Below are 22650 nucleotides of genomic sequence, written 5' to 3'. Positions count from 1 at the left end.
ATATAGCAGTTATTTTTAAATTGTTATTTTGATAAAATTAATAATTTTCTGTGTGTGTAGCTTTATAAAATTACCTAAAATTATGTAGTATTATATTTTTAACAACACTATCCAAAGAGGAGGAAAGGCATCCTCAGTTCTTATGGAAATGAGACATAAAATTAGCTACATGGCATAAACTGAGCTTAAATTCCACCACCAGAGGACTTGAGAGAGGAATTTTATCTACGGAGATCAATTGTTGGGAACAGTAAAGTTTCAACATTTCTTAAGATTCATAAAAATGTCGCATTTCAATCCTCTTAGTTTTTTATTTTAAAGAAATACATAAAAGAAAATACACAAATGCATACTCACTCATACTTCCAATCCCCATATTATTTATGAGAAAATTGGTAATGTCTTTTGACTGCCCCATTTCAATATATGAATATAATGCAGAATCTAACAGCGTATTTTTTTTGTTTGATTTCTTTTTGAGACTAGATTTCTTAGTATAACCATGAACATTATGAAACTCAATTTATAGATGCGAATGGCCTGCAACTCGTAGCAATCCCATTGCCTCTCCCTTCCCAGTGCTGGTATTAAAGGCATGGGCCACCAACACCTAGCATAAAAACATAATCTTAAATGCTGCAAATGATGTAGAAAAAAGATGGTAGGGTTGTAGTTGGAAAATGGCTATTAAGGGTTTTTTTTTTTATTTGTTTTCTTTTTTGTTAAGTATTTTTTACTTTTTATATATGTATTTCTGTTATTATACATATACACAATAAACTACCTACAGCAAGAAGAACCACAAAACAAACAAGAATTATATGAATGTTACATTCATAGTGTTTGGCTATTTGCATTTGGCAACCTTGAAGAAAACATTTTTCCTATCTTGGTGAGCCTAAAATTCTGAATGTAAATCACTATCTGTCATATCTCATCATTATCAACTTAAAACATCTATTTAGATATAAAAACATCTTAACCCCTAAACAACTAAGCTTAATTGTAAAACTAAACTATCTGATCTTCAACCAAATTAGAGACTTGAGAAGGAATAAAATTAATTATCTGAGTACACAGGGGGTGCAGGTTAGCAGCTTCCCAAAGGAGAAGATGACAAAGACAGTTTGCTCCCTAAACAGTCACCCAAAATTCTCTATAATGATGGAGCATTGTCTTCAGACTTCTGGCCCAATATATCTGACAGACATATTTATGAGGCAAGAACTATTGAGGACTTGCTTATCTGATCTTGGAAGTGTTTGGCTATCAACTCTGTCTGAAGCCAAGCTTACCTTTTTTAGGCAGAATTCTGTCTGTGTTAGAAATTAGGACATTTTACTCAGTGGTTTATTTGCCACAACTGAAGCCATCTCTATAAGGAGGTTCTTTGATGCTCATCATCTTCTTTGAGATACTCTGGGTGTTGCCAGGAGTTAAACTGTCTCATTGTCAATGAACCTTTAAAATAATAAAAACATCTTTAAATGCTGTTATCTTTGTGTCTTTAAAGTTTTTGGAGACCTTATCTGACTATTTTGCCTTATCTTTCTATAAAGCCGTACCTATCTGTTCTACCTAGGATGTATATTCTTGTGATAAAAATAGACTAGTAATTGATATGACCATGATTAGATTAACAAGTAACTTGTATAAATTACTTATCCTAAACAACCTGCAATAGCACTTCCAATGTATTGGAAATAAACCTTACATCATAATTGAATTGTATGGGTATAATACCACATATTAGAGTAGAAATATAGATAATGTGTTAAGAATAATTTTAAATTTGAATTCTATCTATAGTTTTTGAATCAAGTATTGTTACACAGAGATATAATTATATGACTATATTTGAAGAGCAATATGTATTTGTTTTGCCATTTTGTTTTCTATGTTTACATATTTATATAATCAAAATACAAAAAGCTAAACTGACATAAGGACACACTTCTTTCACCTCAGCACCTGAGAGGTGAGGAAAGATGGGTCTCTGTGACTGTTAGGCTACCCTGGACTATGTAGGGAATTCTAGACCAGCCAGTACTACACAGTGAGACCCTGTCTTTAGGAAAAGGTTTGCTTTTAAAAGTTGTAATTGCCTAAAAGCACAGGGCCTATCTCTTATCTTGTGCAATATCTTATTAACACTGTATTACATTTTTACTAAGTGAGATTTTTATAATCTCCAACAAGTAATTATTAATTTGCATATATATTGGTTAATTAGATATTGGGTAATTTGTTGCTGGATAACTCCCTATATCTGATTTTGGTTACCCAGATGCCCGAGTCAATCAGCACTGAATTAATAATGTTAACTCTTGCCTAAGGAGCCTGTGACATTTTTTTTTCATTTTTTTCTCCTTTATTAATTAATTCTTGTTACATCTCAATGGTTATCCCATCCCTTGTATCCTCCCATTCTTCCCTCCCTCCCATTTTCCCCTCATTCCCCTCCCCTATGACTGTTCCTGAGGGGGATTACCTCCCCCTGTATATGCTCATAGGGTATCAAGTCTCTTCTTGGTAACCTGCTGTCCTTCCTCTGAGTGAGGTTTCAGAGATTGCTTAGAGTTTCACATCACTCGGTCTTTTTTCAGAGGAGCTAACATTAGTTTCTAGAACACACTTAGGAACACACAACTCTCTCTCTGTAACTACAGTAACAGGAGGCTGGTGTCCTCCTTTGAGATCCCTGGAAACCAGGGGCATATCTGCTGCATATTCATATATATTCACAACAACTCTTTAGACATAAAATAAAAATAAATATTTTTCAAAGACACCTTCATGTGACCTATCACCCAAATGAGTTGACCATTTATCAGTGTATTCTTAGCTAACAATTTAAGCCTTTTTTTTAATGTATTGCTTTTGATTATTTAATCTCTGTAAGACTAGATTTTTAAATTAGAAGCTTAAAGAAGGAAGTTGGGGGAGGGAGTGGCAGCAACTGGATTTAATTCGGATTTTGACAGGCCTGACAACACATCTGCTTTTATAGTCTTAAGTCAGTTTAGAAAGAAAACAGTTTGACTTTAATCAAATTATATGGATTTTTTTTGTAACTTTACTTGAATCACACTGTGAAAACCCAATTAAGATTTTCACTCCGTTCCCAAAATATCTGCACGTATCCTTTAAGCCATTGCAAACTGGTTACTGCTCATAAAACCATCCCTATTGCATTGAGCCTTTGCCTGTCTTGCGCCTTAACATAAATTTGAAAGTGAAAGTAATGCCCACTGCATTGAATATCTTTAATAGTGTGGTTGACAATTGTGATTTGAAATTCATAAGTTCAAAGAACATTTTTCTACAGCTTGATTTTATGCTTCAAATTCCCCACGCTTTACAGTGGTTAAAAAGAAATAGAATAAAAAAACCCGTCATTCCATCATTTTCAGCAAGTTTCCTTATGCCGAAATAAAATGCATAAAAACTTTTAAAGAATAATCCAAATTGTAGAGTCTCCCATTTTCTTATTTCTTTAAATATTTTCTTCAATCATTCACAAGCTCATACGATTATATTCTATATGAAATATACTTAGGAGCAAATTTAGATGTAAATGCAAATTCAAAATAAGAATGAATTCATCTTAATTACATTTTGAATAGTGTTATTATGCTGAAACTAAACCAAAATGTTTAATTTGATGTTTAAATGTATAGTTAGAGATGATATTTTTAATTGCATTTTTCAGTGATAAGTTTTATGCCAATTCACAGGAAACTAAGTGTAAAAGAATGAGGATATAATTGAAAATAATTTCTAAGCCATTTTCTGTGTTGAAACATTAATAGAACCAAAAGTCATCACTACAAAATATTTTCAGTAGAGCCAGTGCCTATATATAGATTTTTAAGGCAAAGATAAAAATGATTACAGTCTCTATCAAAATTAACATTCTTTTTTTTTTAAATGATGTGCCGATTAAACTAAACGCTTACATAACCTTGAAGAATGAAAACAAGTATCCAACCTCAAATGAGCAGTTTAAAATAATTTGAACAACGACTGAATGAAAATAACTATATATTAGGACATTATGGGGACTGACTAGATGGCCCAGAACTTAGAAATGCTTTCTGGGTTATCCCACAATCCACGCTTTAAATTTCTATAGTCAAGAAGAAAGACTATAAAGTAGTAACTTCATCTTCTCTGGTGAAATAACGTTTTCTCTGTCTCTCTCAGCTCCATTCTGACTTGGACAAGGGAGAGGGGACTGTTAAATACACGCTCTCTGGAGATGGTGCAGGCACTGTTTTTACAATTGATGAAACTACAGGAGATATCCACGCGATAAGAAGTCTGGACCGAGAAGAAAAACCTTTCTACACTCTCCGTGCTCAGGCAGTGGACATAGAAACCAGGAAGCCATTGGAGCCAGAGTCAGAGTTCATCATTAAAGTGCAGGATATTAATGACAATGAGCCAAAGTTTTTGGATGGACCTTACGTTGCTAGTGTTCCAGAAATGTCTCCTGTGGGTGAGTACATAAACCAAATTTCTGTCAAATGCTATTAATCATCTTCCACATTTTCTTTCTACATGTTGATGTAAACATCTTATGTATAGTATATCAATATTGTTCATATGTATATAAATTTATTTTCTCTAAAAACTTTAATGTGTAGTTATTGTAATAGGTTTTGTATTGTATTTGGTAAGTTGGCCATTTTTACTATCCTCCTGATCCATAAGCATGGGAGATCTTCCCATCTTTTGATATCTTCTTCATTTCTTTCTTCAAAGACTTGAAGTTTTGTTGTTGTTGTTGTTGTTGTGTTTGTTTTAATTTTTTTAGAAGTATTTTGCTTGGTTAGAGTTACACAAAAATGCTGTATATTTTTGTGGGTATTGTGAAGGGTGTAGTTCCCCTAATTTCTTTCTGAGCACATTTTTCACTTGTAGATAAGAGGGCTATTGATTTTTTAAAAATTTAACCTTATATACAGCCACTTTGCTGAAGGTGTTTATCAGCTGTAGGTGTTCACTGGTGGAATTTTTTGGGTTCCTTATGCATACTATCATATCATCTGTGAGTAGCAATACCTTGATCTCCTTTTGCTCTCTTATTGCTCCAACTAGAACTTTAATTACTATATTTAAGAGATATGGAGAGAGTGTGCAGCCTTGTATAGTCCCTTATTTTAGTGGAGTTTCCCTTATTCAGTGGAGTGGCTTTGAGTTTCTCTCCATTTAATTCATTGTTGGCTATTACCTTGCTCAATATACCTGAAAATAGCTTTTATTATGTTTAGGTAGTTACCTTGTCTCTCTGATCTCTACAAGGCTTTAAACATGGACATGTGTTGGATTTTGTCAAATGCTTATTAGGCAACTCATGAGATGATTATGTGGACTTTTTTTCTTTCAGTTTGTTTATATGGTATTTTGTGGTTTTCTACCGACCTTTAGCCATCTAGCTATCTCTGGAACTAAGTGGTAGTTTCTGGTGTCACTCACTGGCCATTGAGAGCAGCTCATTGGTGAGTGGTTATAGACTGACACTGTGTGTGTGTGTGTGTGTGTGTGTGTGTGTGTGTGTGTGTGTGTGTGTGTGCCCATGCACACATGCGAACTAGGAACTGCCCTCTGCTGTGGATCAGCCAGGTGACCTGAGGATGGATCCACTTGTGTTCTCCCCATAGGGTCTGGGGAGCACTGGTGTTTTGGAGCTCTCCGTTTGGTCTTCTTGTCCCTGTGCAGTCACAGCTGTCCTGCTGATTAGAAACAGTGTTTGATTGGGGCTGCCATCTTGCATCCCCCTTCAGTTGGATATATTTTGAGTTAACCCTAGCCAGCTGTACTAAAGACCCGGTCTCATCATAATGAAAAGCAGAACTTAAATTTGTTGTAACATTTCAGTATCAGCCTAAATTTACAAAGTCATATTTTGTGTACAATAAGATTTGATAAATAAAGTAGTCTACCTTTAATAAAAGTTTATTTATTTATTATAAATGCAAATGTTTCTTATACACATGTATGTATATGTATGTGTATGCACACAGAGGACAGAGGTAAACATGGAGTATATCCTTTAATCACATTCCACCTTATTTTTGAGACAAGTTTTCTCTAGTCAGCTAGATGGGGTGGCCTGATATCAATCTTACCCTATCCTTCCCCTGCACTTGCATTATGGAAATGCACTGCCACACTTGGTTTCCTTCTGTGGTTTAAGGGCATCTGAACTCAGCTCCTCAAGCTTTAAATTGAGATATCTTCTTATCCCACAAAAGAAAAAGTTAAATTATGCCTTTAATATTCCATCACTACTGCCAAACCTTAGTTAAAGTTCAAAGGCAGTGGTAGCTTCTATCATATTTGGAAGGAATAGTTAATGCTTTCACATGGATTAAAACTGGAAACGTAAGTGCTTGACATGACTGTATTCCTTAAGTCTGATATGTCCTAGAGGTTCTTTCCTTTCCGTACCATATCGTTAATATGTAATGATGAGTGTGCTCACAAATCAAGTGTGGAAGCACCTCTGTAGTTAGTAGTTAAGGAAGTAGCATATGTATTTACTACAACACTTTACACTGTATTTATGACTTATCATACATCCATGAACACATTCTCTCATTAACCTGAGAAGACAGATGAAAGTAGTTAGTGTAAATCTCAAGTTCTAATGTGCACAGTGATAGCTGTGTATCTCATGTGTTTTCTGGTACAGAATGAAGCATTTCATGCCAATGAAGTATTATGTCTGGAAGACAGTTGGAAGTGCAAACAGAAAGAGACATGTCTTCTTAGAAAGTAGTCCCCCAAACAGGGTCTGATATTCTGGACGGAGAAAAATAATGAAATAACATACTTTGAGGAAAAATGTTTTGAAGTGGGAATGCTGTTTAACAGATTTTTTTTATAAACTAGAAACATTAACAAGAATTTACAAAAATAATTGATTGTATTTTTAGAACAAAGCAATGTCCATATGACACACAAATCTACTTATAACATTGGAAGAATTCTGTCTCATAAGATAAAGAGTTAAATTTTTGTTGTATTTATTCAGCAAAATTATATGTCCTTAAAAAATAATTCTTTAAATGAAAAGTTTGCAGCAAGCACACAAAGAGCAATTAACCTGAAAACTTGGGAAACTGTAGGGAAATGATGAATAAACTGACATCAGATTTTGCAGTTTGGGAATAACACATGATTTATTATATTATGACATACTGAAGAAAGCTATATGGGGATAGATTCTTTTTGTGTTGTTTTATTTTTATTTTGGTTTTTTTGTTTTGTTTTGTTTTGTTTTTTGAGACAGGATTTCTCTGTTTAGCCTTGGCTGTCTTGGACTCGCTTTGTAGACCAGGCTGGCATCGAACTCACAGCAATCAGCCTGCCTTTGTCTCCTGAGTGCTGGGATTAAAGGCATGCGCCACCACTTCCTGGCTGAGGATAGATTCTTGAATGTGTGTATTTAGGTATCAGAATTAAAAGTTTTTATTATTTTATACATCCATTATACCTATCATAATATAAAATATACTAATTCATATAACTATCATATAAATTTAGATATCTAGAGATTATAAATAGATATAAAAGGGAAGTGTTTATTAAAATTCAAAAGCATGTGAAATTAAGTATTAGTATGTCTTCTTTTAATATACAAGCATAAATTGATACTTTGAAATGAATAAAAGGAGGTATCAAAAATTATGAATTGAATGTTAAAATAAAATATGTACAATGAATTGCATATGTGCCTCCACAAAATCTTACTTATACATATCAAATCAAGATTTGAGAACAGTTGGATATGTCACAGCTTGTACAAGTGTTTTTCATTGCAAACATTGAAATAACATGCAATTCCACAGCATTCTGAACATAGAACTTCCTTTTTTTTACGTGGACTGGTTCAATTAAGCTATAAGACCATATCACCAAGTGTGAAAATCTCATTACTTTAATAATCTAAGAGCAGATTTTTTCTTTACTTTTGTCTTATAACGTAATTCCTTTTATTTTATTGGAATGTTAAATTCCTGGGCAAGATCCAGCTGCACTTTGAATATTCAATTGACAGTAAAGCTATTGCTGTATTACACAATAATATCCATTATAGATACAAATATTTAAGTATTCTTTAAGCATAATCATCTTTGAAAAATAATTGTGAATGTAAAAAATAAATAACAGACTAGGCAGATTTGGGCACAGGGGTCCCGCTCAAACTAAGGCACCAGCCAAGGAAAATACAGGCGGTAAACCTTAAACCCCTACCCAGATCTAGCCAATGGACAGAACACTCTCCACAGTAGAGTGGAGAGTGGGATATTACTTTCTCACATACTCTGGTGCCTCACCTTTGACCATCTCCTCCTGGAGGAGGAGACTTGGTGGCACTCAGAGGAAGGACAGCAGGTTACCAAGAAGAGACTTGATACCCTATGAGCATATACAGGAGGAGGTAATCCCCCTCAGGAACAGTCATAGAGGAGGGGAATAAGGGGAAAATGGGAGGGAGGGAAGAATGGGAGGATACAAGGGATGGGATAACCATTGAGATGTAACAAGAATAAATTAATAAAGGAGAAAAAAAAGTAAAATAAATAAATAAATAAAAGGAAAATACTCATCTGAAATATACATATAACAAATATGAAGGTATGTGGCATAAACATGAAAATGTAAATTTTCTGAGGAAAGCCATTATTTTATATAATGACTACACTAATAAGAAAAAGTATAAAAGATCACATATGCTTAAGGAGCTAGAGCATTTATAACATAATCATAAGATGAATAAATATTGTAGCATTGAAACAAAGTTTAGTGTACAAATGTTAATTTAGTCATCATGGATTATATACAGAAAATAATGCTAAAACAAATTTACAATGAAAATTATGTAAGCTTACTATTACAAGGAATATAAGTATAGAAGTGAAGAAAGTCACAAGAATGACAAGTAGAAATTTCAAGGAAAATTAATATTTTAGACATAATGTAATACAATACATTTAATATCCTGTAATTCAAAATTGTCCTGGTGACTCTAGGAATGGCTTGAGAGGAAGGTTACTCTGGTAATAACTTCTGCTACATCCAATCTGCCGTGGACACATGCTCAAAGCTGCTTCTACTCTGACCTAAGGAAATTGCCTCTTGATCCAGAGAGTGCCCAGCTCCTTGGAGACAAATTTGGACTTTATGAATGTGCTCTTAATTCTTTAAGACCATGAACAGCACAATGAATTATGATAATGTGCCCTTCTTAATATCTGATGATTATGCATCTGAGAACCATGCATTTTCATGTACATTCTTTAAGACTACACAGGCAGTTTTGTAAATTTAAATCTGTATTCTGCCTCTCCTGGAGCTTAGTCATATTGGGTGGTTTACTAGGTTATCAATGACTATAATGATGATTAATTATCTATGGTTGGTTTTAGAAGCTTTTGATTATGAACAAGATATATGGGCTGTATTTACCATCACTTAAGCAGTCATTAGGTACCAGATAATCGTATTTGCGTGGGACAAACCCCTTTTCCTGTTGTATGAATCTTTTATTTTTTATTTTTTTATCTCTAGTATACTTTTTTATTAATTTATTATTGTTACATCTCAATGGTTATCCCATCCCTTGTATCCTCCTATTCTTCCCTCCCTCCCATTTTTCCCTTATTCCCCTCCCCTATGACTGTTCCTGAGGGGGATTACCGCCCCCTGTATATGAAATCTTAGTAACTCTATAAATAAGGAACAGAGATAAGTTTTGAACAAAGTCAATCACAGTTGCTCATTTGGCTTCTTTTTTTTTTCTGGTTAGCCACTATTAAACATCTATTTAGAATTTTCCATTCAGGTTGCAATATAATGGGACCTTCCTAAAGGTTTAGAAAACATATGATGGTATCGTTTTTATCTCCAATATGTTATATGTAAAGATAATACATAATTTGATGATGGAGCTTTTACCTTAAACATAATCATTTTCTTTTGTTCATCCTAAACAAATAAGATTAACATAAATTTAAATAAATTAGCTAAAGGAAATTGAGCTACATCATGACAAACAGTAACAAACAAGTACACTTCTTTTTCTTTCCCTTTGGTCATTGTTTTCTACATGGCATTTTTATTTTTATTTTTTTAACTATGATTTTTTATTTAATTAAAATATTCAGATTGCAACTCAGTTGTTATCCCAACACTTGTATCCTCCAATTCCTCCCTCCCTCCGGCTTTCACACTATTCCCCTCCTTTATGTCTGTGACCAAGGGGGACCTCCTCCCCCGCTATATGGTCACAGGCTATCAAGTTTGATCTTGGTAGCCTGCTTATTCTTTCTTTGAGTGCCACCAGGCCTCCCCACCAAGGAAAGGTTGTCAAATATGGGTCACCAGAAAAACACTAAGTAAAATTTTGGTTCCATTTTTATCTTTTTATAACTTATTTAGTCAGAATTTTACAGTTAAGACTACTTGTTCAGGGGCAAAAATGTATTTTTTTAAATTAATTTATTCTTGTTACATCCATGCCAAGATGTTTTTAGGTCTAGATAAATGTATTAAGTTGATAGTGATGAGACTTGATAGATGTGGATTTACATCCAGAATTTTAGACTCACCAAGATAGAAAAGATATTTTCTTTTTTTCTTTTTTTTTATTATTAATTTATTCTTGTTACATCTCAATGGTTATCCCATCCCTTGTATCCTCCCATTCTTCCCTCCCTCCCATTTTCCCCTTATTCCCCTCCCCTATGACTGTTCCTGAGGGGATTACCTCCTCCTGTATATGTTCATAGGGTATCAAGTCTCTTCTTGGTAACCTGCTGTCCTTCCTCTGAGTGCCACCAGATCTTCCCCTCCAGGGGACATGGTCAAATGTGAGGCACTAGAGTACGTGAGAAAGTCATATCCCACTCTCCACTCTACTGTGGAGACTGTTCTGACCATTGGCTAGATCTGGGTATGAGTTTAAAGTTTACCACCTGTATTGTCCTTGGATGGTGCCTTAGTTTGAGCAGGACCCCTGGGCCCAAATCTGCCTACCATAATGTTCTACTTGTAGGTTTCTAGGACCCTCTGGATCCTTCTACTTTGTTATTCTCCAATGCAGCACACAACAAGAAAATTTGCTCAACCATATTCATAGCAGCCTTATTCATAATAGCCAGATCATGGAAACAGCCTAAGTGTCCCTCAGTAGAAGAATGGATAAAGAAACTGTGGTACATATACACTATGGAATACTACTCAGCTATTAAAAACAAGAAATTCCCGAAATTTGTGGATAAATGGATTGAGCTAATAATGATCATAATGAGTGAGTTAACCCAGAAGCAGAAAGACTCAAATGGTATATACTCACTTATATCTGCATACTAGCCCAAGGGGCATGTCTCATGAAAGCCTTCACTTACCAGGAAACTGGGACAGAGGGGAGGACATCCCATTGAGACTCTGGACGAGAGAAGCATAGGAAATATATTTTCTTCAAGGCTGCCAAATACAAATAGCCAAAATACTATGAATGTAACATAGTGTAACATAATGTAACATAGTGCGTTTGGCAGTTTATTGTATATATGTGTAATAATATAAATGTAAAGGTAAAAAAAATTAATAAGAATTTTAAACATAAAAATTAAAAATCAAATTAAAAAGGAGAAAATCAAAATATGCCCCAAAATAAACAAAACAAAAAGAAAAAGAATTTCATACACTATATTTTATAATATTCTTTCATATATCTCAACCCCTTCCAGATCCACCCCACATCTCTATCTACCCCACTTCATGTTCTTTCTCTTTTAAAAAGGCCACTAAAACCGTAGGATCTAATGTGAGTTAAACAACTATTCCTGAGCTTAGAGCCTGTCCTTGACTGTTGTTAACAGACATAAAACTGATTTTCCCCTCCCCAGAAGTAATCTTTTGACACTAGCTTCCTGGGTAGGGATAGGAATGTGTGGTCAATTACCATCTTCCTTGCTCTGGGTTCACGTGTTTTGAGCTTGTGCAGGTCTTATGAAATCTGTCTGGGTCTCCGAAAATCTATATGTGTTTCAGTCCTGTTGTGTCTGGAAAAGTTGTTTTTCTAAGATCACCCAGAAACCTCTAGCCCTTGCAATCACTACTACTCCCTTACTCCATGTAGATTCGTTAATGTTGAGAGAAGGATGTGATGCAGACATTCCAGGTCAGGACTGAGCACTCCGAGGTGGATTGCTTCTGCACATTGCCTAGTTGTGGGTCTCTGTTGGTAGCGACTCTCTACTGCAAGAAGAAACTTTTCTGATGATTGTTGGACAATGCATTGATCTATAGGGGTAGCTTGATTGTTACAGAAGTGCTATAAAGAGAAAGATCCAGAAAAAAATAAGATGGATTTGTTCTTTTATTCTATGAAACATCGTTAAGTGGTGTGGTGGGGATAGATAGACAATCACTGTTGTTTGTTTGTTTGTTTGTTTAGGGTTTGTTTTTTATTTTTGTCTGTTTGTTTGTTTGTTTGTTTGAGACAGGGTTTCTCTGTGTAGCCTCGGCTGTCCTGTACTTAATTTGTAGACCATGCTGGCCTCGGACTCACAGTGATCCACATGCCTCTGCCTCCTGAGTGCTGGGATTAAAGATGTGTGCCACAGCGTCTGGCCTTAGACTATCACTGTTAGAAGCTCAGGACAACAATACACTGTTGGTGTTTGTTTGTTTTCCATAAAGAATAAGGCATTCTCCTTGTAAAACAGAAATATGATTTTTAAATTCAGGAATTTAGACTCTAATTTTTAGCCTCGTTTAAACTTGACCTTGTTAGAATTTTTAGTATATTTTTCCATATTACAAATTGGATTTAAGATTTAAAAACTAATATGTTAATATACATACCTCAAGTGTTACTACATTCTTTCAGTTATTGTTTTTCTCTGGAATCCATTGTGCTAGAGTATATTAAAATTTTCCCCACAAATTTCTTAGAATATTTTGGTTTTGTGTAGCTTCAGCAAATATTAACTAAGTGTGATATTATTGTCAGAAATAGAGGAAACATGTTCTTGTTTTCTTAATATCTCTCTCTCTCTCTCTCTCTCTCTCTCTCTCTCTCTCTCTCTCTCTCTCTATCTCTCTCTGGTTGTATGTTTGTTCATGTGTGAGTGATATACCAAGGGTCTCATGCAGAGATCAAACAAAATCCTCTGCTGTCAGTCACTGCCTTCAACCTTGACTGAAACAGTAGCTATACTTATTTTACTACTGTGTAGAGCAGGTTTTGTGATCCAGGAGCTTCTTGAAGTTCTTCTGCCTTTGTCTGCCATCTCTTTATAGATTCACTGGGATTATTATAGAAATGCTATACTCCTTAGTTTTACAAAGGTTCTGGAATTCGAACTCTGATCATGGTGTTTATGTAGCAAGTAGTTCTATATCCTGGGCCATTTCCCCCCGCTCAAGAGAAGCTGCTATTGTCACCTTCATATTATTATCCTACAAGTGTAGCACTATTTGACCTCATTACACATGCAGGTTGTTTCAGTACTTGGGGAAAGTTATGTAATAAGCATCTACTGTTATGTAATACATTCTCCAAAGCCTCTATTAGTATAAAGCAACATGCATTCATTAACACACCGGACTATAAATATCTGAATGCCTAAACTGAGCATGTTTAACTGGTGATATCTCAATCCGTCGCCAGGGTATTGGCTGAAGGTGTGCTCTGACCAAAAGGCTTACTTAGTGAGAATATGCTCAGGATAATTGCCATCCCACGGTTTCTGCTGCATCAATCGAAGACTTCCCATCACTCATGCATCACTCTAATGGCTATAACCAGGCCAGCGTTCATGGAGGAAATGGGGTATTCCATATCAAAAATACAATGGACTTCTGCCCAGTGGAGACCTCCAGGCTAGATGCTGTGATCTACTCTCCTCATCCGCTCACTCTTTACCATGTAGCATATATTAAGCCCCCTCTAAGACACTCACATTACATCCTTGTAAAGCATGAGCTCTAAGTCAGGAGTTCGGGAGAGCTGTGATACTAAGTCCATTTTATTAACCCAAGTGCACCCAAGATGCAATGGTGAGAAATACAGGAAATAACTTTTGTTGGTTTATCTCTGGAAAAACGGAATAAACCACAGCATAGAGGAATGAGTACTTACAACTCAGTGACTTAGGGCAGCCGATTAGTCTCCACAGTGGAGGAATAAACACAATTGTACTGTCTGGATTTTAGGCTTGTGCTTCTTCCGTTTGCATTGTAGTTCGTTTCTTATATTATAACATGTTGCAGAGGCACGATGGTATTTTAATTGACCATAGGTGGACGTCCTCCATCCTGTAAAGAGTCCCTCTATCATTTTTCAGAGCTGTACATTTAGAAAGGTTACTTAGCTTGGTTGTGTTTTGATCCTCCCACTTGAAACTAAGGAATAATGACAATTTATTCTCAACATTATTAGAACTAGGAAATAAAAATAAAAGTAGAACTTAGATCGTGCCTGCTTAATACATTTTAACTGGAAAAGTGTCCTGCGAACACATTTCTGCTTATACTCTGAAGGCTATTGGAGAAGGTGTTGATTACAGAAGTTCTGGCTGTTCAGCGCTCTTTTATTCAGCCAGCCAGTTCACCCCCATCGCCTCCCTCCCCGCACCCCACCGCACCACTGCAGCAGCAAAGAAAACTAACGATGTCCTTCACCCTTTCTGTAAACTAAGCCAAGTTTATTTAAAAACGTAATAGGCTTTTTGCTTCAATTTACATTTCCTTTGGTGCAGAGGACTCCTTTACCTTCATGTGTGGAGACAAGTTGTTGATTTGTAGGAAACACCAATTATCGGATTACACTTACACTTCACAATCTGTCGAGTGGCCTTAACACATTTGGTGAAATTGAACAGAGCCTGATGATCCCTCCGGTGTCAGCTGTGAAGCATCCTCAGCACAGTGCACGACAGGGCTATTTCCAGGGCTGTGGGATGTTATGACTGTGTGGTAAAAAGGAACGTTTTATTCCTGTTTGAATTCTGCTTTTTTTTTATTAGTGGCACAATTACAGAGGTAATGCCATTGACAGTTTTTGTGTAGCCTTGAGAGAAATGTACAGATTGTTTTAGTGGCAGCACAATGTGTCCCTAAACATAAACCAAGCCACAGTGGCTGTCGGTCTCATAGCCGCTGATCAGCAATAAATGTTAAAAATTAACAAGAACTTTCTTTTTTCCTAAACTGCCAAATGACTCTAAGCATTAAATATGTTTTAGCGGGAGTTGCTTCTCAGCCACAGAGTGGTACAAAACGTTAAATGTATTTTCAAAGTATTACTCTTTCCCCAGCCTCCAAGTGGCTGTAAACATTAAATATGTTTTATAAAAAGTGCTTTGCCAGCTACTGGCAGGATGGCTATGAACATCATTTTTCTTTAAAGTTGCCTTCCAGCTGTGGGGCTGTTTTCTCTTATTTGCCGTATTCTATTTATATTTTGTATACAAAAGCAGACAGGAGGCTACCTAGGCCCAATTGTCTACTGCTTTATAGTAAGTGATCACGGGAGAGCAGTTGCACCTACATAAAACCCCGATGACCATAGGAGGTGACTGAGTTTCAATTTCTTTGACTAGATAGTCCACATTGAAGTCAGCTCTAGCTTTTAAAGTCATTTATGTTTGTTTCTCAGTGTAATGCAGGAACATGAAAGAAACTAGCTTCAAGCAAACAGAAATGTCTGGATCATTCTTATCAATCATGGTGAACGTACACCAATGGAATGAGTAGACTCAAAGGCAGAATGTGAAGCTATGAACTTAATGAGATGCTTAACCCAAACATAACAAGCGCTTGAAGCCCTTTTCTGGAAATTATTTGGCATAAAGATACGAAATTCAAAGATACTGAATATAATGTCACCATATAAAGACTCATTCCTATTAATCCTGGAACTATCTTCCTTCCAATTAAATTCTCAAAAAAAAAAAAAATCATGCTATGTGAGATCCTTTCAAAAAGAATCACCTTCCCACCCAAACTATAGGCACTCAAAATTAAGGCAATAGCCAGCTACATAGATTGGTTTTTTATAAGATCTAATCATTTAAAAACATGCTTTCAGCCTACTAGATTCAAATCTTAATTAGATCACTCTAGTAGAGTCTTTAATTTTGAACATCAGCAGAGAAAATATATGATAAAAATGAATTAGCCAAAGTGTCATTCTGATCATCAAACCAAATGAGTTGCATATAACATTTCACTGGATTTCATTGGAGCACAGTTGCTGGCATTCAATCACTATCCATGACTGTGCCAGAAAGGTCAACAACAGAGGCTGCCTGACCCAAGAAAACTAAAACATTTATTATCTAGCCCCTTAAAAGAACACAATAACTAGCATTATTCCACAATGTGACAGCCAGCCTCAGGAACCTAAGTAAGACAGTATCTTAACCGAAAGGTAAATGTTAAGAAATTGAAGAGGAGATAGATGTGGAAAAGGAAAAGAAATAAAAATTAGAAGTAGATGCTATATTAGTTTGTAATAGGAAATTAAACTCCCCCATTTAGTCCCTGATGGAAATATTGATGTAGTTATTGTTATAACAACTCAGCTAATACCTGGAAGCATTAAAACTTTTGATTTTGTTTCTATTTGTCTGGCAAAAAAAAAAAAATCTTCAGACACTCATGTAAATTTGCTTAGGTATGTACACACTATATGTGTGCAGTTGCATGTGTGTGTGTGTGTGTGTGTGTGTGTTAAGAGTTTGTGTATGTAATATATATATGGAAGCCAGATGGATAATGTAGTTACTCAGGTACCATTAACCTTTCATTTTTGTTTTGTGTTAAGTCAGTGTCTCTCCTGAATCTGGTTCCACCAGTAGACCAAGCTATATGGCCAGGGTGCCCTAGCAGTCTATCTACCTGTATTGGCCTCCTCAGCCCTGTACTATCCAGCAGGACATTTTTATGGGCACTCTAGGTATGGAATTCTGGCTTTCTTGCTGTCACATCAGCTACTTTACCACCTGAGTCTCTCTAGCTACATGAATTTAATTTTTAGATACAAACTGAAGCAATTATACTGTTAAGTTTGGAATGGACAGTTTTGTGCATTATCCTTCCCACTCTTCTTGAATGGTATTCACAAGTTAGTCTACTCCTTGATATGCAAACAAGAATAATGGAAACATTAAAATAAGTCCCACCAGTGTTAACATTTTCTATTCTGTGCCATAGAGAATATCTCCAGAATATAAGATTAGGGTGTAGTACTCAAAAGTGGCACTATTTGAATTTCAGACAAGGAAGGAATTAAAAACAACCACAGGCTACAGTTTTAGAAATAATTAAGAAATCTGTAGCAATGTTTGTATATCTGAAAAAAGCACTAAAAGGAAAAGAAAAATCAATTAAACTGTCAAATATGTTAATCTTGCATTTACAAAATACAGTATAATAGGATAATTTCTTAAAATGCTTTCGGGGTTTAAGGTCACAAAATATGATTAGTGCCTGTAGAATTTACATAAAATAAAAAAGTTTCATAAGCCTGAATGTAGAACAATTCTTCTCCCTGGCCTGTGTAATTAGACAATCAAATGACTCACACTGAAAACATTGCTATCACAAGTATTTAATATAGAGACTTCTAAATATTAGAAAACGTGTTTTTATTTCATTGAAATGTTTATTTGTAATTACTATATTTGAGCCTGTAATTTTTACATAGTTAATAATTTTATAGTATACTACATATGTATTTAAGAAAATATACAAATGAGGTAATTTATTTATGGCCTGTTTGATTGTTAGTATTTGAGACAGAATCAGGTTCTATAGACCAGAACTGTTATGCTTGTATTTCACCCACTAAATGCAATAATTTAGGATTTAAATAACATTCTCATTGTTATTTGTCAATACTACCAACACTGTAAAATTTATCCTTTTTCTCTCATTTCTCTATTTACTGAATATGACAGTTCATTATCTGCTAAGTTTCATTCTTATAGAAGTGATTCCTTCAATATTATGTACTGAAATTCTCTTTTGTGTTTTAGAAAATCTACTTATAAATTATCCGGGGCCAACAAGACCCCCATGGCGAATTACAAAGAGCATAGTACATATTAATAAACCAGAAAAGATAAGGGCTTAGGTTAATGGAAAAAGTATTAGAATAAAATGTTCTCAGTGCTTATCCTACAATAAGATTAATATTTTAAAAATAGTAAATCAGAAAAACATAAAATTTAGCTATGTCTGTGCATATATTTTTCATGAGGATGATTTGTGAAAAGGAAACATAGGCCAATATGGCTGGAAAGGAATTATGACAAATAAAATGTGGAGCACTAGTGTGAATCGCATATTAAATTATTTCCATGTTACTTTTATTTATTATTTGAAACATCATACACTCCGTTTTGATAATATCAACAACCCACTCCCACCGTTACAGACTAATTCCCCAACACGTCCTCCCAGCTTCCTGCACTCTTTGTTTTAGCCAAATGTGACAACTTAGTGCTACTAGTACGTACAAAGAAGGGGGGACATCTTCTAGAGTAAGGACAACCCAGTGTACTGACAACACGCCTCGAGGAAACTGACTTCTCCCTCCACATCAACTAACAACTGTCAGAAGCTTCTCACCTAGTGATGGGGATTGGTGAGCCCCTCCTCAATTCCTGCTGGGACTTTTGACTCAAAATGAACTCTGGATATAATATGTCTCTGTTGATGAAGGACGGAGATCAAATAAAAATCAGTTGCTCAGCCCCAATTGGTGCTAAAATATTATCATAAGTACTAAAAGAATACTATTTTAAAATCTTGTGGAAAATACTTGAATGAGTGTTTGTTGTTTCTTTATTACTTTTTTATATACTCAGGTTTTATATCTGTAATATCTGTCTTCTGGTGGGTTTTAATTTATTGTCGTTTTCAGTCCTGGTTTACCCTTGTCTTCTTGTCATTCTGCCTCTCCTGTCCTAGAGAAGTTAGTGTCTGCCTGGCAGGCTAGGGTAATATCTTATTTAAATTATACATATTTCCTATTTCTACTATTATAATTGTTCCTAATTACTTAACAAATAAGACCATTATAGAAACATTTCTTCCAAGAATACATGTTTAATTATGATTTATTATTTAATTAAAATATTAGACTAACAAAGCCTGAAAGAGAAATGAGATTTATAGTCACAAATTATGAGGAATTATTGTACAGAAACCTATATGGCCTGCAGGGCTTGCTGTGGTAGGATCACTGGTTTCCCAAGGTGATATAGGGCTCTGAATTTTGTTGCTAGTTTTCTCACACTGGCCCCTAGGGATCTGGTTGTCTCTGGTGTTATCAGGCCTAGAAGTTCCTCCAATGGGTCACTGTCTGTGCCCCACATGGTTCAGGCAGGTTAGTTTCAAGCAACGAGAACTCCAAGCCATTGTCTGTTTTCCTAGGGCTCCCCAGAGGAGAGGCCTCCTCTGGATTGTGGACTATGGGTGTTGGAGCCTGCACCCAGGTCAACTCAGCTGGGTTTCCTGTCTGTATCCCAGTTGGTCAGACAGGAGAGGAGCAGGCTGAGAGAGTTCGAAACCCAAAGCTTCTCATGTGACCTACGGTTCTTTTTGAGATGGGAGGGCTCTGCCTACCTGCTCTATGTTCCAGATGGACAAGCCCAGTAAGCAGCTGGGGTGCTACAAGAGATCCCAGCCGAAAGCTTCTTGGGTGGCCCATAAACCTTCTTGAGATGGCAGCAAATGTAGTCTGTAGCCCATGAAGTTTCAGCTCTACTTATCTGCTCTGTATCCTGGATGGGCCAGGCTAGTAAGCAGCTGGGGGACTGAAAGGGATCAGAACTCAAAGGTGCTTGTGTGCTCTACAAGCCTTCCTGAGATGGTAGGGCTCGTGTTATCTGCTCTGTGTCTCAGGCTATGCTGGTTAGCAGCTGTCAGGCCAAGAGAGATCAAAGCCTAAAGCTGCTCACATGATGGCTGCTAATGTGGAGTGTGGCCCCCCAAAAGTCTCTGCTCCGTCTTCCTGCTCTGTGTCCTAAATTGGCCAGGTCAATAAGCTGCAGGTGGGTGGAGAGAGAGCCAAGCCTGAAGCTGCTCAAGGGAGAGGAGCTAATGTGGAGTGTTGTCAGTGCCTAGATTCAGCTCTGCCTCTATGTTCCGTGTCACAGATGGGCCAGGCTCGAAAGTGGCTGGGAGGATGAGAGATGGGATCCCAAAGCAGCTCAGGTGCTCCAGACATCTTTTCAAGATGGCAGGCATCTGCCTATCTGCTCTGTGACCCAGATGGGCTAGGCCAGAAAGCAGCTGGGGTGCAGAGAGAGAGAGATCCAAGTCTAAAGCTTCTTGGATCCCCTACCCCCAGTCTTTCTCAGGATGGCAACTAATGTGGATTGTGGCCTGTGCCAGACTCAGCTCTTCCTGTCTGCTCTGTGTCCTAGATGCGGTAAGCAGCCGACCAGCAGAGAGAACCCAAATCTTCATGGGTGTCTCATAGTCTTTCTCGAGAGGAAAGCTAAAGTGGGTTGTCCCCTGGGGATTTTCTGTGGGCTTAGATGGGTAGCCAGGGGTCGGGCCCACTAGTGCTCCACACAGTGTGGATCCCGCTCACCTGGCAATCAGCAGCATTGGTGTTTTGGATCTCAGTTTGGTCTTTAGGTCTCTGTACAGTCCTGGTTTTCCTACTGATCAAAAGCAGTGTGCGATCGGCACTCCATCTTGGATCTCTGTATGAATACCCTAAAGAAAAAATTCAAAAGATTTTTTTTAGTAACTAGCTGTATAGCTAAAGAGCTATATCGATACCAATCACTGGGCCAGAATAAAATAAAAATCACAACGAAAGTACTCATCAATTTTATATCTAAACTATTAAATAATGATTTATAAACTTGGTAGTATTACTGAGACAGCATGATGAAGTGACATGCTGTTGAAATAGTACAAATGTGAAATTTAATTTATGTCTTATAATATATTCTGCTATTTATTGCTTCAAGAATGATAATTATTAGAATTTCAATGTTATTGATTCATTAGGCAGTCTGGTCCATTTACTTTTTTTGCATAAAATCTGAACAGTATGCTGTTAGAGGCTATGTCTTAATTCGGTCTTCTGTAATGTCTGTAATGATTAAGCTTTTTAATGAATTTGACATATATTCTTTCTGTGTTAGTTACTACTTTCATTGATGTGGCAAACTACTTGCTTTGATGTTATGACTTGGCAGTAAAAGTTCTTCTTTGAACTTTTTGCTTCTTTACTGAGCTAAATAGCAGTTGAAGAACATTTTTTATGTTGTTATGTTTGGTTTGGTTTTGGGGTTTTGGGGTTTGTTTCGTGATTTTCATTTCTCAGGTTCTCACTAGGCAGTATTGGCTTACCTAGAACTCAGTATATAGACCACATTAAAAATTAAGTTAGAAAAAAATGAAAAAACATAAGTCAATAAACTACTGACTTAAACTTATTTGGGAGACCAATGCCAAATTTTTCAGAAACTAAAAATAAACTTTAATAAAACCACCCCAATTTACACCAAAGCAACAATAATTTAAAATATGAGCAATAATAAGGTAATAAAAACTCATAAAATTAAATAACATAAATTGTATAGAAAGCAATAATGTAGATTACAGCAGATTTTCTATCCGATCTTGGAGAAAGTAAACAGGTGAGGGAACTAGAGAGATGGATCATCAGTTTAGAGCTCTTACAGTTCTTGCAGATGTCTGACTCTGGCTGGCAGAAACCAATCTTCTAGTTCACAACCACCTGTAACTTTAGGGCCAGAGGACTCAAGGCCCTGATCTGGCTTGAAAGCACCCATAATCACATGGGCACAGCAACACCAGGTATATAGATATACATAATTGAAAATAAGATAATTATTTAAAAATTAATGATATATTTGAAGTACTAAAATACAATTTCTATGAACTATGCCATGATAATTATCTTAAATGTGTCTTCCTTATTTATGAAGCTCTTCATTAAGCAGCATGCTAGTTCTTCTTTCTACTGTTATTAATGCGTTAATAAGGTCAAATTAATTATACCTTGCATTGGATTTCCTTTAACCAATTTAGATGAATTCCTGTTAATTCTCTCATGTTTTGCTCTGTTTAGACAAGTTTGATTTGTTATCCCTTAGAGATTGGTTTGTTCCAAACACTTTATCTTTGTTTTTGCTCATTTGAAAATGTTTTCTATCTCTTTAACCCCTGAAAGATGTTGTTACTAAATGTAGAATGTGGAGTTCAGATTTTTTTGTAAGACTTCATACATATTGCATTGTCTGCTTCTTTGTGTTCTGCAATATAATTTGTTGTCATTTATGTAACATTGTTTGCAATCATGACAGTGTTTATACAGCAAGGATTATAAAGAGAACCACATGGAAGAATGCTTTCTGAGATGTCACTGCAATTTTCAAAATGTTTTTAATGTCATTTTCAAGATGCATGCGCTCACACACACACACACACACACACACACACACACACACAGAGAGAGAGAGAGAGAGAGAGAGAGAGACAGAGAGAGAGAGACAGAGAGAGAGAGACAGAGAGAGAGAGACAGAGAGAGAGAGACAGAGAGAGACAGAGAGAGAGAGACAGAGAGAGACA

General features: G+C 36.0%; 1 protein-coding gene across 10 annotated transcripts in view; it reads left to right on the top strand.

Moving 5' to 3' along the window:
• Positions 1-22650, top strand: part of CDH12 (cadherin 12) — a 1018075-nt gene that overhangs the window by 807403 nt on the left and 188022 nt on the right. For all 10 annotated transcript variants that reach the window (XM_084781268.1, XM_084781275.1, XM_084781271.1 and 7 more), the window contains one exon: positions 4207-4501. In XM_084781268.1, coding sequence (XP_084637394.1) covers positions 4207-4501 — 295 coding nt within the window. The remainder of the gene's footprint in view (positions 1-4206; positions 4502-22650) is intronic.

The sequence above is a fragment of the Acomys minous genome (genome assembly GCF_964271855.1).
Source record: "Acomys minous genome assembly, chromosome: 5".
In the NCBI taxonomy this organism is placed as follows: domain Eukaryota; kingdom Metazoa; phylum Chordata; class Mammalia; order Rodentia; family Muridae; genus Acomys; species Acomys minous.
This window is presented reverse-complemented; position numbering and strand designations above follow the sequence as displayed.